Genomic DNA, 13,879 nt, shown 5'->3' with positions numbered 1-13,879 from the left:
GTCGCGCTATAGAACCAATTAATTATTCCACACCATTTCCAATTAAAAATATTTATTTAAAACATATAACCATGTAATAACATAAATGTATATTTTATTCCTAGAGTATTAAGATTTGGTGTGGTCACAACACCCTCGACTGCATACCAATTATAAATTAATATTTCTCATTAATAAAATGTGCTGAATAGTATAATGTCCAGACCGGCAATATATTATGCCACAATTTCAGTCTGTAATAGGATCCTTTATGTTAATTTGCACCCAATGATAGTAGGACACTGATGTTTTCGTCCAGACACTATGCACCACAATTGTAAAGATCACAGGTACCTTTGCTCACTCTGTCCCTTGTGCTTGTAATACGGGACCTGTTTGCAAGTTTGAGGAGCTTATATGTGTGACCCGAGCGTCCCCGGGATTACACAGTATAATGGACAACTGTTACCTGCGATTTGTAGCGGTGTGGTGCATGTACATATGGCAGTTTCTGTGTCCGTTTAGCAGGATGAAGAAAGGTTTCCGTACGGGCAACCCGACAGTTCCCACGAGGGGGCAAATGCTGTTGCTCAGCCCGCTCCAGCGGTCAGCCACCTCGCTGCTCCGGCTTCCAAAGAACACTGTTCTCTCCGACACCGTGCGATGGTAACTTCCACGGTTTGCTCGTAGCAGGTGCCAAGTGCTCTGGAAATGCCGGGAGAAGGTCTGAACCATTCAGCAGTCAGCGATCACTTAAACAGGGAGTCCTAGACGCGTTTCGTAACATCCAGTTACTTCTTCCATAGGCGGTACCTATTTATTCTTGTTGAGAGTATCCGGGACTGGATAGAGAACAACAGACTTGCTCTCTCTAACCAGCTCACACTTGGCATCAGTGGATTAAGCGTTCTGCATGGATTCTTAAAAATTATTTCATCCTTTGTCTCCATACTGAATATTAACAATATCATTTTCAAGAATGTCTATTTTATTATTTCCCTGGCAGTTTCATCTTGCAATCTCTGGTTCTCTGCATGGATATGCGTTTATTATTGTCTGCAGATTGTTAATATAAAGCAAAATGTGTACATCTATTTTCAGAGAGCATTCCCTACAATGTTTCCATGGCTTCACCTTCTTTCTGCTGTAATGTCTTTACTGGTGAGTGTTCCATTTGCATGGAACCTTTCAGAAGAAGTATCATCAAATGCAACTCTTGGTTCATCATATAATAATGCATCACTGACTCTTAGGAGAAGTGTAGGTGGTTCATTCTTAGTTCAAATTTCATATGTGGTCTCATTACTGGGATTTCTACTTATGTTGGGTTCATCGTTGACTGTGGTCATCTCTCTATGTGGTGTCTTAAGACAAGGAAAACGAAACACTGAGAACTCTATAAGCCATAATGGCCATAATGTAGAAGATCATATTTCTGCAGCTAAAACTGTGTCTTGTATTGTGGGTCTTAATGTTGTATTATTTGCTGCTGTGAATATAATGAACTCTACAGTAGGGGATATGATGTGGGCCTTGCCATCTTCAATTGCAAATGTTATTGTCCAAATTCTCAATTGTCTCAACATGGTTAAAGGAAACCTGAAAATGAAAATGACTGTAAGTAAAATGTGTACTACTTGTATTTGTAAATTACCACCCACTAACTAAACACACGGGGCCTGATTCAAACTCAATGGTTTATGTAGATCTCTGATGATTATTGACCTATGCATGCTTACGATTAGCATTGTACATATGCAGATTAGTGAATGCACAATGGTCGCAGTGCTCCCTAAGCCGTAGCATGTCAATCACCATTTGATTGCAGGGCAGGGGTGGCGATGGCGAGTGTTTTACAAGATGGCCGTGAGTCAGTCCTCTTCTGCAGATATACAGAGGCCAGGTACTGCATCTTCCAATTCAAATTTCCTGCTGTGTGAGTACACTGGACATCCTAAGTGACCTAAGGGTTATTCAGATGTTCTATGTTCTCGCAGATGAATTGATGATACGTCTCTGGACATACATTAGCAGCGGATCAGCAGAAATTGTCTGTTTACACGAGATGCCTTCTGCTGCATTACCATATTTTTGCACAGCAGCTGCATCCAAAGACACAGCTGCTGTATGAACTATGACCACTTCTGAATAAGCCCCACTGTCAATATAAAAATTTCTGACTCTTTCTTGTCAATGTTTGCAATCTTTTTCTCTGAAAAATGCTTTAATAATGTGGATCTGTAATTATCATAATCAGTAAAGTGTTCTCTCACAAAGTAAAATATATCAGAGTAGTCATCATTTAGTATAAAGGAGAAACTAGAAATGGGAGAGGGGATAGTTAATAGAGTTAAACTGAGATGTGCACTTTGTTTGCAAAAAAAGATAAACTCCTGTGATAAATACACAGGTTCACATGCATTTATTAAGTTGTTTATGATAATGTCATTGATCTGTACATAGCTTTCTTTGCGAGGGTATCTTATTAATTCTACATACATAACAATCATTATATTTGGAGTTAATATTGTTAGCGTTGTTTCTATATCATTAGTATTGGGATCTTCAACAAGGGTTCTCTTAATTCTACATACTGTAGACTTGCAGTCATAACTGTTAGAGTGTTTGAGCTATATCTCTAATAGTATATACAACAATTGTATAATCAAATTAAATAATAAATATGGAGGCATGTGCATGCTGGGATCTGTAGTTGTACACACATTTAATAAAATTATGTTTTTTCATCATGAATGATTTAAAATATCCTTAAATAACATCTATTGTATATATGATTGTTCCGGTTATTTAATTAAAACAAAAAAACAGTGGTCCCATTATATTTATGAACTAATATATTGTCAATGTAATAAAATATAGTGATTTATAGTTCCCCCATAAAATTCCCCTCTAAGAGAAAAGCTGGTTATATTAGCAAAAAACTATTTTAAAGCAGTTGGGATACAGAAACTGCAGATTAAGCATCTGATTACTGTCAGGTGTTGCAACAACTGAGGTTATATATTTTGTTATTAAAAGGGAATGTAAATGATTCTACTTTACTCTTTTATTGTTACCCAAAACAAATGAATCATAAACATTTTGTACACACAAGTTGATTTGTCACAGTGATATTTTTTTCTGAAAATATGATTTGGTGCTTGATTTTCTATTTTTTATTGCTGACTTTATTGCTATATGTTTCTTACAAATAATTTGAAGAGGATTTTGGATATGTAGATACTGTCATTTCCACCACCAAATCATGCTTATTCTCAATACAATTCTTCCAGTTCTTTTTCTTAGTTCAATTACTTATCAATCTAGCTAAATAGATGACCTATAATAGATTGCCGCTCGCAATTGTCTATTTCTACATACAGGTAGCATTAAAGTTAAATATGAAACATTGATATGGAACCTGGAGATATATTTACTAACAGTCGATTTGAGTCAACATGATCAAAAAATCATCCAAACTTCGACCAAAAATTGATCAATATCGACTTTTAATAAATATAACCCCTAGTTTCTTAAAAAAGCTGACATAGGGGGTAATTCAGACCTGATCGTAGCAACAAATTTGTTAGCAGTTGGGCAAAACCATGTGCACTGCAGGGAGGGGGGGGCAGATATAACATTTGCAGAGAGAGTTAGATTTGGGTGAGTTACTTTGTTTCTGTGCACAGTAAATACTGCCTGCTTTATTTTTACAGTGTAATTTAGATTTCAGTCTGAACACACCCCACCCAAATCTAACTCTCTCTGCACATGTTATATCTGCCCCCCCCCCCCCCCTGCACTGTACATGGTTTTGCTCAACTGCTAACACATTTGCTGCTACTATCAGGTCTGAATTACCCCCATTAATCACATGAAACACAAGTACATTGAAACTGTTGATATGTCCTATTGGTACAGAACCTAGGAGGTTTATAATAGGCAGCAAGACAACTACTGTATATATAAAATATCCAAGCACCTGATTGCACCCTAGATCAGTGGCAGAACTTGTGAGTGGTGGGCCCAGATACAAAATAATACTTTGGGCCTCCCTCCTCTGACCCACCCGAAGTCCATAATATGCCACACACCAGTGGGTGACAAGGAGAGTCAGAGGGGTAGATTCAAATGTTTGAAAAGTCAGTTGGGAGTCTGTTTTTTTCCTATGTAATAGACAGGAAAAAACAGACACCCAACCGACTTTTCAAACATTTGAATTCCACCCAGAGGATGACAGGGATAAGCAGTGGGTGTCAGAGAGAGGCACAAAGTGACAGGGAGAGGTAGCAGGGAGTGGCAGTGGGTGACAGGGAGAGTGTGAAAGGAGTGCACAGTCCTGTGTAGATACTAGAAGGGGGACGTATAGTACCTTGTTGGCAGTGGATGCGGAAAGACGTGTACTACTGCACAGACCCTAGTCTACGTGTACTCCAGCGAGGACTCATGCCCTATACCAAGATTACTGCCAAGATCACTATTAAGAATGTCCAGGGGACAAGTAATTTCTTTACTGTATAAGATTGCGTAGTGGCATGGTGGGAGACAGAAGTCTCCTATTTAGCTCCTATGAAAGACCTGGTTAACACCGAGCTGATCCAGCATCCCTACACTGGTACCCATTTGCAGTATACACTCACCTTCTGGTAAGATGTATGAAACCTTGATCCGCCCCATCACCAGTGTACATGTAACAGCGGGCATGGCTGTACTTGCTATTTATTAATAAACCTGCACCACTAGTTAAGTAATTGAGTTGTTCATAGTATGAGCTATCCACTGGTGTCTGCCTACAGTATATAACTCTGCAATAGCAACAACTGCACACAAATCATTTCCAACAGCGGGAACATAGTGGCCACTGCACTGCCTGTGAAAGGCGGCCCTACCCCCTGAGCTTTTCTCAGTTCGGCACTCTGTCAAACAGGCTCTGACAGCATACTGGCTGTGAGCCTTTAATTCACAGACAGCTTTGATTCAGAAAGAATTAGCAGCTCTGTAAATTAGACACAGTACATGGCTGTGATCATCAGCGCTGACAGCAGCAGGACTTCCCTATCAGTCCGGCTCAGATGGCAACCTGATGGGGCAGGTTCCTCAAGCAGTGGGCCAACTCTGCTTCTCTTGATGAGCCAGTCCTCTGACTTTCCTCAAAAAGGTGTTGCTGTGGCCAAGGATGGGAAACTCATTGCTGATCTGGGCAGCAGTGGGCCCCTTAGTCCGCTGAGGCCCTGGTGCAATGCACCTCCTGCATCAATGGTAGTTCCGCCTCTGCCCTAGATATAGGTATCTATCTATCTATCTATCTATCTATCTATCTATCTATCTATCTATCACTGCTGCAGTCCAGTCTGAATGACCCCCTCAGAACCACACACACAGCAAACTTGGTTGAAGACACTGCTACCACTGGGCATGTGTAGTAGCTCTGCTCAGTCCATTAAACTGCATGATGTGGTGGCAGCTCTGGTAATTGTATTATATACCATTGCATAATCTGAGTCACTTGTCAAGACAAGGGGGGGTTTCAGGCAACCCGAAACCCCCCTGTATTTGCCTATGGGGCCAGCAAAGGTATTATGTCTCTCAATAATTTCCACAAATTGTTCTTTAGTGCCCATCCAAACCACAAATATATAATCTACGATATCTAGCAAAAAAACATGCCAGACACATTTTCCTCATTGAATATGTCTTAGTCAGCTTGGAACATTATCCCTTTGCATACAAAGGTGCCATGTTTGACCTATTTGCACAGCTAATTGTAGATAGAATGGATAGCCTTAATACATAGAATATTGGAGTTCCTTGGGGACTGCGTTTGGGAACCACTGCCTAGTTAATTGCTCATTTTATGCTCTATAGTAGAGTTACAGTTGATCTTAAGCTCCTCTGTAATACACACTTTATATACAGTACTGTAGTATGCACCACTGTAGGGGTTCATAATAAGCCACATATTAGTGCCCCCTAAACTTACCTTATAGACTTCATCAGCTAATGGCTTCTCCATTCATCTCCTTAATGGTGCTGATATAATCATGTCAGAAGAGAGACACACAGAGAAACCACCAGCAGATGTGACCTCAAGACATGTCAGTGAAATACTAGGAGTGTCTCTCCCAGATGTGTTTAGCACTGATGCAGATGTGACCTTAGTGAAGGGGAGCCATATCCCATAGCAATGGCTCCACCTGCACCTACTGGACGCCGGAATCCCAACACCTATCACAATAATGGCGCTGGAATACCAAAAAGGGGAGAGGGGAGAACATAGGTAGCTCACATCTGTGGGGATTTCAATTGTCGGGATGCCGGTATCTGTATACTGAACGCTGGCATGGCGACTGCCGGTAACTCATATCCAACCCTAGTTATGCCAGTGATGTTCTCTGTCACTATTAGTAGCCGATGTGCAGTAGCCTATGCTGCTGTATATCTGTATATTGCATTTACAACATGAACTACTACTGCATTTACTGATTCATAATTTTTACATATTTTTTATTTTATACTGCCTAGTAGATACAGTTGCATTTTCTATGTTATACAGCAAATTTATTTTTTTTATTTTAATATTTTAAGCTTATATGTTTCACAAATGAATTCTCTGGATTGTTGCTCTTTTCCTTGTATTTTTGTTGTTGAATGACTCTGCGGATTGGTGATCTCTCTCGTAAACACTTTGGGCAAAATTTGCATTTGAATTTCCCTTTGGCCAGTGAACAATTTAATTCATTACAAAATCAAATACAATAAATAATCTCAAGCAAATGTTATTTGCATTTGAAATATCCCTCGTTTATTTTAATAAAATGCTGCATCTGAAGCCAAACTGTTATATTGTCTGGTATCTTTTTGGTGTGACCCAAGGAAGATGTTGATGTTTGATTTATTTAGTATACTTATTGATACGCTCAATTTGTTTTTCTTATTCCCAAATAACATGTTTATTCTTATTGTAAATATTCTGGACTGGATGAAGACCAAACAAATTCAACTAAGTGATCAGTTTATTATTAGCATCAGTGTGTGTAACCTTTTACAAGGAATGGTGAAGGTTACAAGATGTTTGAGCAAAATATATATGATTGATAATATTATAAATATCTACAAGAGTGTCCATTACACAGTTATTTCCTGCAATCTGTGGTTCTCCACTTGGCTCTGTGTGCACTTCTGTCTGAGGATTGTCAATGCCAATCACAGATTCTACGTCTATCTTCAGAGGAGATTCTACAAGATGTTACCATGGCTTCTAATTACATCAGTTGTGGGATCTGTGTTGGTGGGTCTACCTGCTGCAATTATTTCATCGAAAGGAACGTCAGCAAAAGGGAGCTTCAATAGCTCATTAGAAAATCAGCTAAAGAACATTCAGCTGTCTAAAAATTTAGCTTTTATTATTATATTGTTGGTAGCAATTCTGCTATACTCCAGTGCAGCTGTGACCATCCTCACCTCTCTTTATAGACACGTGAAACAGATACAACAAAGTTCTGAATGTTTTAGAAGTTCAAGTATGGAAGCTCATATTCAAGCCTCCAAGACTGTGATGTCTCTGTTCCTTCTTAATCTTCTTACATTCACAAATATGGTTTTATTATGTTTTAGTACAGCTGACTCGATGTGGCCATACATTATATATCCTTTATATTCGGTTTGTGGAGTCTTTTGTGACTGGAGATTAATACAAGGAAATCGTAAACTGCGTATGACTCTAACTGATATGTTGAATTATTTCCATTGCACTAATATATTGGCTGAAGATACATTAAACTAACTGCTTAAGTAGTTACTCCATAGTCTATATGAAATGTATGCAACTAGTCTGGCAGACCATTAGCTAATAGCTATGGGGCTAATCTGCATTTAGATGACCTTATTGTCAGACGTGCAATACTGTACATTTTTTGGGGGAACCACCTATGTTTGAGATACTGGACCAATGTAACATTGACACTTGTAGTACCAACTGAAAAAAGGTAAAACAACTTTTTATTTCGCCTACAGTAAACTAATAAGTTTAAATTAGATGGAAATGTTGGTGTTGTCTAATTATATACGGTATATATTTAAAAAAAAAAAAGCTTAACATTTTAATTATATTCACAGGTGTGCAGTGCTTTTCTTCAAATATGTTAAACAGGGCATTTGTGTCATTTATTATTTATACCATAGCTGTTTCTGACTAGTTTAGTCTAAGAGGATTATGTAATATCCTGCAAGATGCAGGCTGTGAGGGAATTCTGGCAAGTCTTCCCATGTTATTTAAGCGGCAATCATTAGTCCAGGCAAATCCAGCCTGGTTTTGCCTTGTAAAGGATTGCCACTTTAAAAATACAGTATGGTATTCCTACACAGCCTGCAACTCATAGGCTATTACATAAGCCCCTATGACTGAAAGCATGTAATAAAACATTACAAAAATTGGAATAGTTTGCACAGATAAACTGTTTGTAGTTTCAATTTGTATTAATTTAAGACTGTTCATGGGGCCTAATTCTAGGTAGATTGCAAAACAACATTTTCCTCTAATGGGTAAAATCATGTGCACTGCAGGTGGGGAAGATGTAACATGCGCAGAGAGAGTTAGATTTGGGTGGGGTGTGTTCAAACTGAAATCTTAATTGCAGTGTAAAAATAAAGCAGCCAGTATTTACATTGCACAGAAACAATATAACCCACCCAAATCTAATTCTCTCTGCACATGTTACATCTGCCCCACCTGCAGTTCACATGGTTTTGCCCATTAGAGGAAAATTATGTTTTGCAATAAACCTTGAATTAGGCCCATAGTCCTGATAACTCAAACAGAAGCACACTTTTAGTGAATTTTGCATGTTTAATATAAATAATGTTTTATATATATATAGAGAGAGAGAGAGATAGTTAACATCATGGGGTAGAAGTTGATTTACTTTCTGTACTCTTTGCACTACTATAGGAGAAGTATCTTAACCATTTAGCTGGGGAATTTTTGTTCTAAAAACCACTCAGAAAATTATGTTTTTTTAATGAGTGAATTACAGCAGGTGAAGAACATGTATTTAAACTTATCCAAAATGCTTTACATTATTTTTTAATATTTAAAAAATTATGTTTTTTTTCCAAACATCAGAACATTGGAGCGGCACCATCTGAACATCGGAAACATCAGTAACATCGTGACCATTGTGATTTTGATTTTCCCAGCAGCTGTTAATCTGAACAGCCACAAGTTACACACAGAGGGGCTGGGCTACTAATGTCTGCAGCCACCGGGTGGGGGTCCTGCTGTGCTTACCGATCATCAGTGATCAGCCACAATATAGACACTTGGGGAGGGTGCAGGAAAGCAGAGGGACTAGAAGGTTCCTCTGAGAGAGGCAGCTGCCGGAAGATTCTCTTCCTGCAGCCGCCCATATTGTGTATCTGACTGGTAACATTGTTTGCAACCATATCAGATAATACACTTGCTGGTGTGGTTGCAAACAATGCAACCATGCCAGGCAAGTGGTTAAAGGCAAATTAAATCTTAATAATCTTATTATAATTGACTTAATATTGAAAGTCCTTAATGTTCAAATGATTACACAGAGAAGCAGCTGGTAAACAGAACTAGAAACTTTACATGAATTTCAGGGTACGGGAATATTTTACAACCACTTATTTGTTTGTGTGAATATTACTTTCCTATACCTGGTATATTGTGGACTGTCTAAAACTTCTGTACAGCAATCTGATTAGAAATTCTGTTGTTGTTGTTGTTGTTGTTGTTATTATTATTATTGTTATTTTATCTAATAATCTATTAGCCATATTGAATATCACAATGATATGCAATTGCTGTATACTGGTATAGGGGTATAAAATCTCAGACAGACAAAGAAGCATAAAGAAAAAAATAAACAAAAAAAGCTTTTTAAGATTAATTTACAAAATAAAAATAAAAAGCATATAAAAAAGATCACTGCACTCAGTTTTTTTGTTTCCATCCCCCCCCCCCCCCCCCAAATTACTCTCACGTGTTTTGGGTCTGGATTTTGTTTACAAATGTGCTAAAATCATCTAAAATTAGAGATGAGCGTGCTCAGTTCTCAGAGAACCGAACCCCCCCGAACTTCACGATCCGAGTCGGGAACCGAGTCCGGCTCAGGACTTCCCGTCACACTCAGATCCCAGAATGAGGCAAAATGTCATCATCCCACTGTCGGATTCTCACGGGTTTTGGATTCCATATAAACAGCCACGCATTGCTGCCATTTTCACTCTGGACTTGGAGAGTGAGGGAGACAGACCTCTGTCTCTCTCTGTGGGTGTTGGTGTCGGGTGGGGTCAGCATGTGCTCTCTAGGGGTGCTGTTAGGGGTGCTGACCTGTCACTGTGCTATTAGGGGTGCTGTCCTGGCTGTCACTGGTGTTTCGTGTGCTGTTAGGGGTGCTGCAACTGTACATGGCTGTTGCTGTCCTGGCTGTCACTGTGTTGTAATGAGGCACTGTTCTGTATGCTGTGAAAATACGGGGGTGCTGGCCCTGTCTTGTATGCTGTAAAAATTCAGGGGTGCTGTGCTGGCTTTCATTGGTGTTTCATGTGCTGTTAGGGGTGCTGCAGCTGTACATGGGTGTTGCTCTCCTGGCTGTTGTGCTGTACAGAGGCACTATCCTCCTGTATCCTGTGAAAATACAGGGGTGTTGGCATTGTCTTGTATGCTGTGCAAATTCAAGGGTGCAGTGAAAATAAATGTACACTGGCCCTGTCATGTATGCTGTAAAAATTCAGGGGTGCAGTGAAAATAAATGTACACTGGCCCTGTCTGGTATGCTGTAAAAGTTCAGGGGTGCCGTGAAAATAAATGTACACTGGACCTGTCTTGTATGCTGTAAAAATTCAGGGGTGCAGAGAAAATAAATGTACACTGGCCCTGTCTTGTATGCTTTAAAAATTCAGGGGTGCTGTTGTTAAAATAAAAGTACACTGACCATGTCCCGTATGCTGTAAAAATACAGGGGTGCTGTTGTTAAAATAAAAGTACACTGGCCCAAATACAGGGGTGCTGTTGTTAAAATAAAAGTACATTGGCCCTGTCCTGTATGCTGTTAAATTTCAGGGGTGCTGTGAATATAAAGGGGTGCTGGCCCTGTCTTGTATGCTGTAAAATTACAGGGGTGTTGTGAAAATACAGGGGTGCTGGCACTGTCCTAAATGCTGTAAAAATACAGGGCTGCTGTTAATATAAAGGGGTGCTGGCCCTTTCTTGCATGCTGTAAAATTATATGGGTGTTGTAAAAAAATAGGGGTGCTGGCACTGTCCTGTATGCTATAAAAATACAGGGGTCCTGTAAAAATAAAATGTACACTGGCTCTGTCTTGTATTCTGTAAAAATTCATGGGTGCTGTGAAAATAAAGGGGCACTGTTCTGTTTGCTGTAATAATAAAGGGGTGCTGTCCTATGAAATGGAGAACAAACATTTGGAGGAAAAAATAGTGTAAGATCAGGAACCACTTCCAGTTCTTAGTACTAGTGCTGAAGCTGCTGCTGCAACCAGCCATGACATTAACGATGCAATTCTATCAATGTTGTCTGCTAAGGCCTATGCCCAATGTCATAGAGGGCATGTAAAATCCAAGAAGCAAAAATTTAGAACCAAAAAAAAAGAGAAATTATCTGATAAGAAACGTAAAATTGACAATATGCCATTCACGATACGAAGTAGCAAGGAAAGGCTAGGACCTTGGCCTATGTTCATGACTGGTGATTCAGCTTCTACTTCTACTTCCCTCCTACTTCTCAAAAAATAAAAATAAATAAAGCTTGTTAAAGCACAGGAAAAAACAACTGTGCATTCAGAGATATCACAAATCCCCAAGAAGAGTCCAAGTGTGTCCACAGTTGCGATGTCTAGGCCTGACCTTCCCAAGACTGTATGGGAAGAGGAGGCTCCTACCAGCATTTGCACACCCCATGCAAGTGCTGGAAGGAGCACCACCAGTCCAGTTGCTGATATTGAGATTGAGGATGTCACTGTTGAAGTACACCAGGATGAGATGGATATTGGTGTAGCTGGCGCTGAGGAGGAAGTTGACGATGAGGATTCTGATGGTGATGTGGTTTGTTTAAATAAGGCACCAGTAGAGACAGTTGTTGGCCATAAGATGAAAAAGCCCATTGTTATGCCTGGGCAAAATACCAAAAAAGACACCTTTTCGGTGTGGAATTATTTCTCCATAAATCCAGACAACAGGTGTCAAGCCATCTGTTGCCTTTGTTAATTAATAATAAGAAGGGGTAACCACCTAGGAACATCCTCCCTTATACTTCACCTGCTGCGCATTCATCATTTGTCAAGTTCAGAAACTTTGGGTAAGAGCGTAAGTAGTCCACTGACACCTAAATCCCTTCTTCCTCTTGTACCCAAGCTCCTGCAAACCACACCACCAACTCCCTCAACGTCAACTTTCTCCTCAGTCAGGAACATCAGTAGTCCTGCAGGCCATGTCACTGGCAAGACTGAGGAGTCCTCTTCCTCCGGAGGATCATTGAGTGGCATGCCTACTGTTGCTGTTGCTGCCACTGCAGTTGATGCTGCTGGGAGTTGATCGTCATCCCAGAGGGGAAGTCGGAAGACCCCTTGTACTACTTCAACTAAGCAATTGACTGTTCAACAGTCCTTTGTGAGGAAGATGAAATATCACAGCAGTCATCCTGTTGCAAAGTGGATAATTGAGGTCTTGACAGCTATGTTGGTGTAAGACGTGCTTCCAGTATCCGCCATTAGTTCAGTGGGACTTAGAGAATTGTTTGAGGTACTGTGTCCCGGTACCAAATCCCATCTAGGTTCCACTTCACTAGGCAGGCGATACCGAGAATGTACAGAGACGTCAGAAAAAGTGTCCTCAGTGCCCTAAAAATGCAGTTGTACCCACTGTCCACTTAACCACGGACATGTGGACAAGTGGAACAGGGCAGACTAAGGACTATATGACTGTGACAGCTCACTGGGTAGATGTATTGCCTCCCACAGCAACAACAATAGCTTTACCAGTAGCAGCATCTTGCAAACGCCAACTCGTTCCTAGGCAGGCTACGCTTTGTATCACCGCTTTCCATAAGAGGCACACCACTGACATCCTCTTACGGAAACTGAGGGACATAATCGCACAATGGGTTACCCAAATCAGACTCTCCTGGGGATTTGTGATATCAGACAACGCCACCAATAGTGTGCATGCATTACATCTGGGCAAATTCCAGCATGTCCCATATTTTGCACATACGATTAATTTGGTGGAACATAATTTTTTGAAAAATGACAGGGGCATTCAGGAGATGCTGTCAGTGGCCCCAAAAGACTGGAGCACCAGCAAACACTCCTGAACCTGCCCTGCCATCACCTGAAGCAAGAGGTGGTAACGGGGTGGAATTCAACACTTTACTGTATATGCTTCAGAGGATGGAAGAGCAGCAATAGGCCATTCAAGCCTATACCTCTGCCTACGATATAGGCAAAGGAGGGGGAATGCACCTGACTCAAATGCAGTGGAGAATGATTTCCATCTTGTGCAAGGTTCTCCAACACTTCGGACTTGCCACACGTGATGTCAGTTCAGACACTGCCAGCTTGAGTCAGGTAATTCCCCTCATCAGGCTTTTGCACAAACAGCTGGAGAAATTGAAGGAGGAGCTAAGATGGAGCGATTCCGCAAAGTATGTGGGACTTGTAGATGTAGCCCTTCATTCGTTTTGCCAGGTTTCAAGGGTGGTCAATCTGTTGAAATCAGAGCACTTTATATTGGCCACCGTGCTCGATCCTAGGTTTAAAGCCTATGTTGTATCTCTCTTTCTGGCAGACACAAGTCTGCAGAGGTTCAAAGACCTGCTGGTGAGAAAATTGTCAACTCAAGCGGAACGTGACGCGT

General features: G+C 40.4%; 1 protein-coding gene across 1 annotated transcript in view; it reads right to left on the bottom strand.

Moving 5' to 3' along the window:
- Positions 1-2,111: 2,111 nt before the first annotated feature.
- The window catches only part of LOC134979998 (embryonic protein UVS.2-like), a 96,027-nt gene continuing 84,259 nt past the window's right edge, over positions 2,112-13,879 (bottom strand). Inside the window, exons 13-14 of the mRNA XM_063946594.1 lie at positions 2,386-2,470; positions 2,112-2,298 (exon numbers count right to left, since the gene is read on the bottom strand). Of these exons, the coding sequence (XP_063802664.1) occupies positions 2,112-2,298; positions 2,386-2,470 (272 nt within the window). The remainder of the gene's footprint in view (positions 2,299-2,385; positions 2,471-13,879) is intronic.

The sequence above is a fragment of the Pseudophryne corroboree genome, chromosome 12, assembly GCF_028390025.1.
Source record: "Pseudophryne corroboree isolate aPseCor3 chromosome 12, aPseCor3.hap2, whole genome shotgun sequence".
NCBI classification, from domain to species: domain Eukaryota; kingdom Metazoa; phylum Chordata; class Amphibia; order Anura; family Myobatrachidae; genus Pseudophryne; species Pseudophryne corroboree.
Note: the sequence above shows the minus strand (reverse complement) of the source record. Positions and strands in the feature narration are given on the sequence as shown.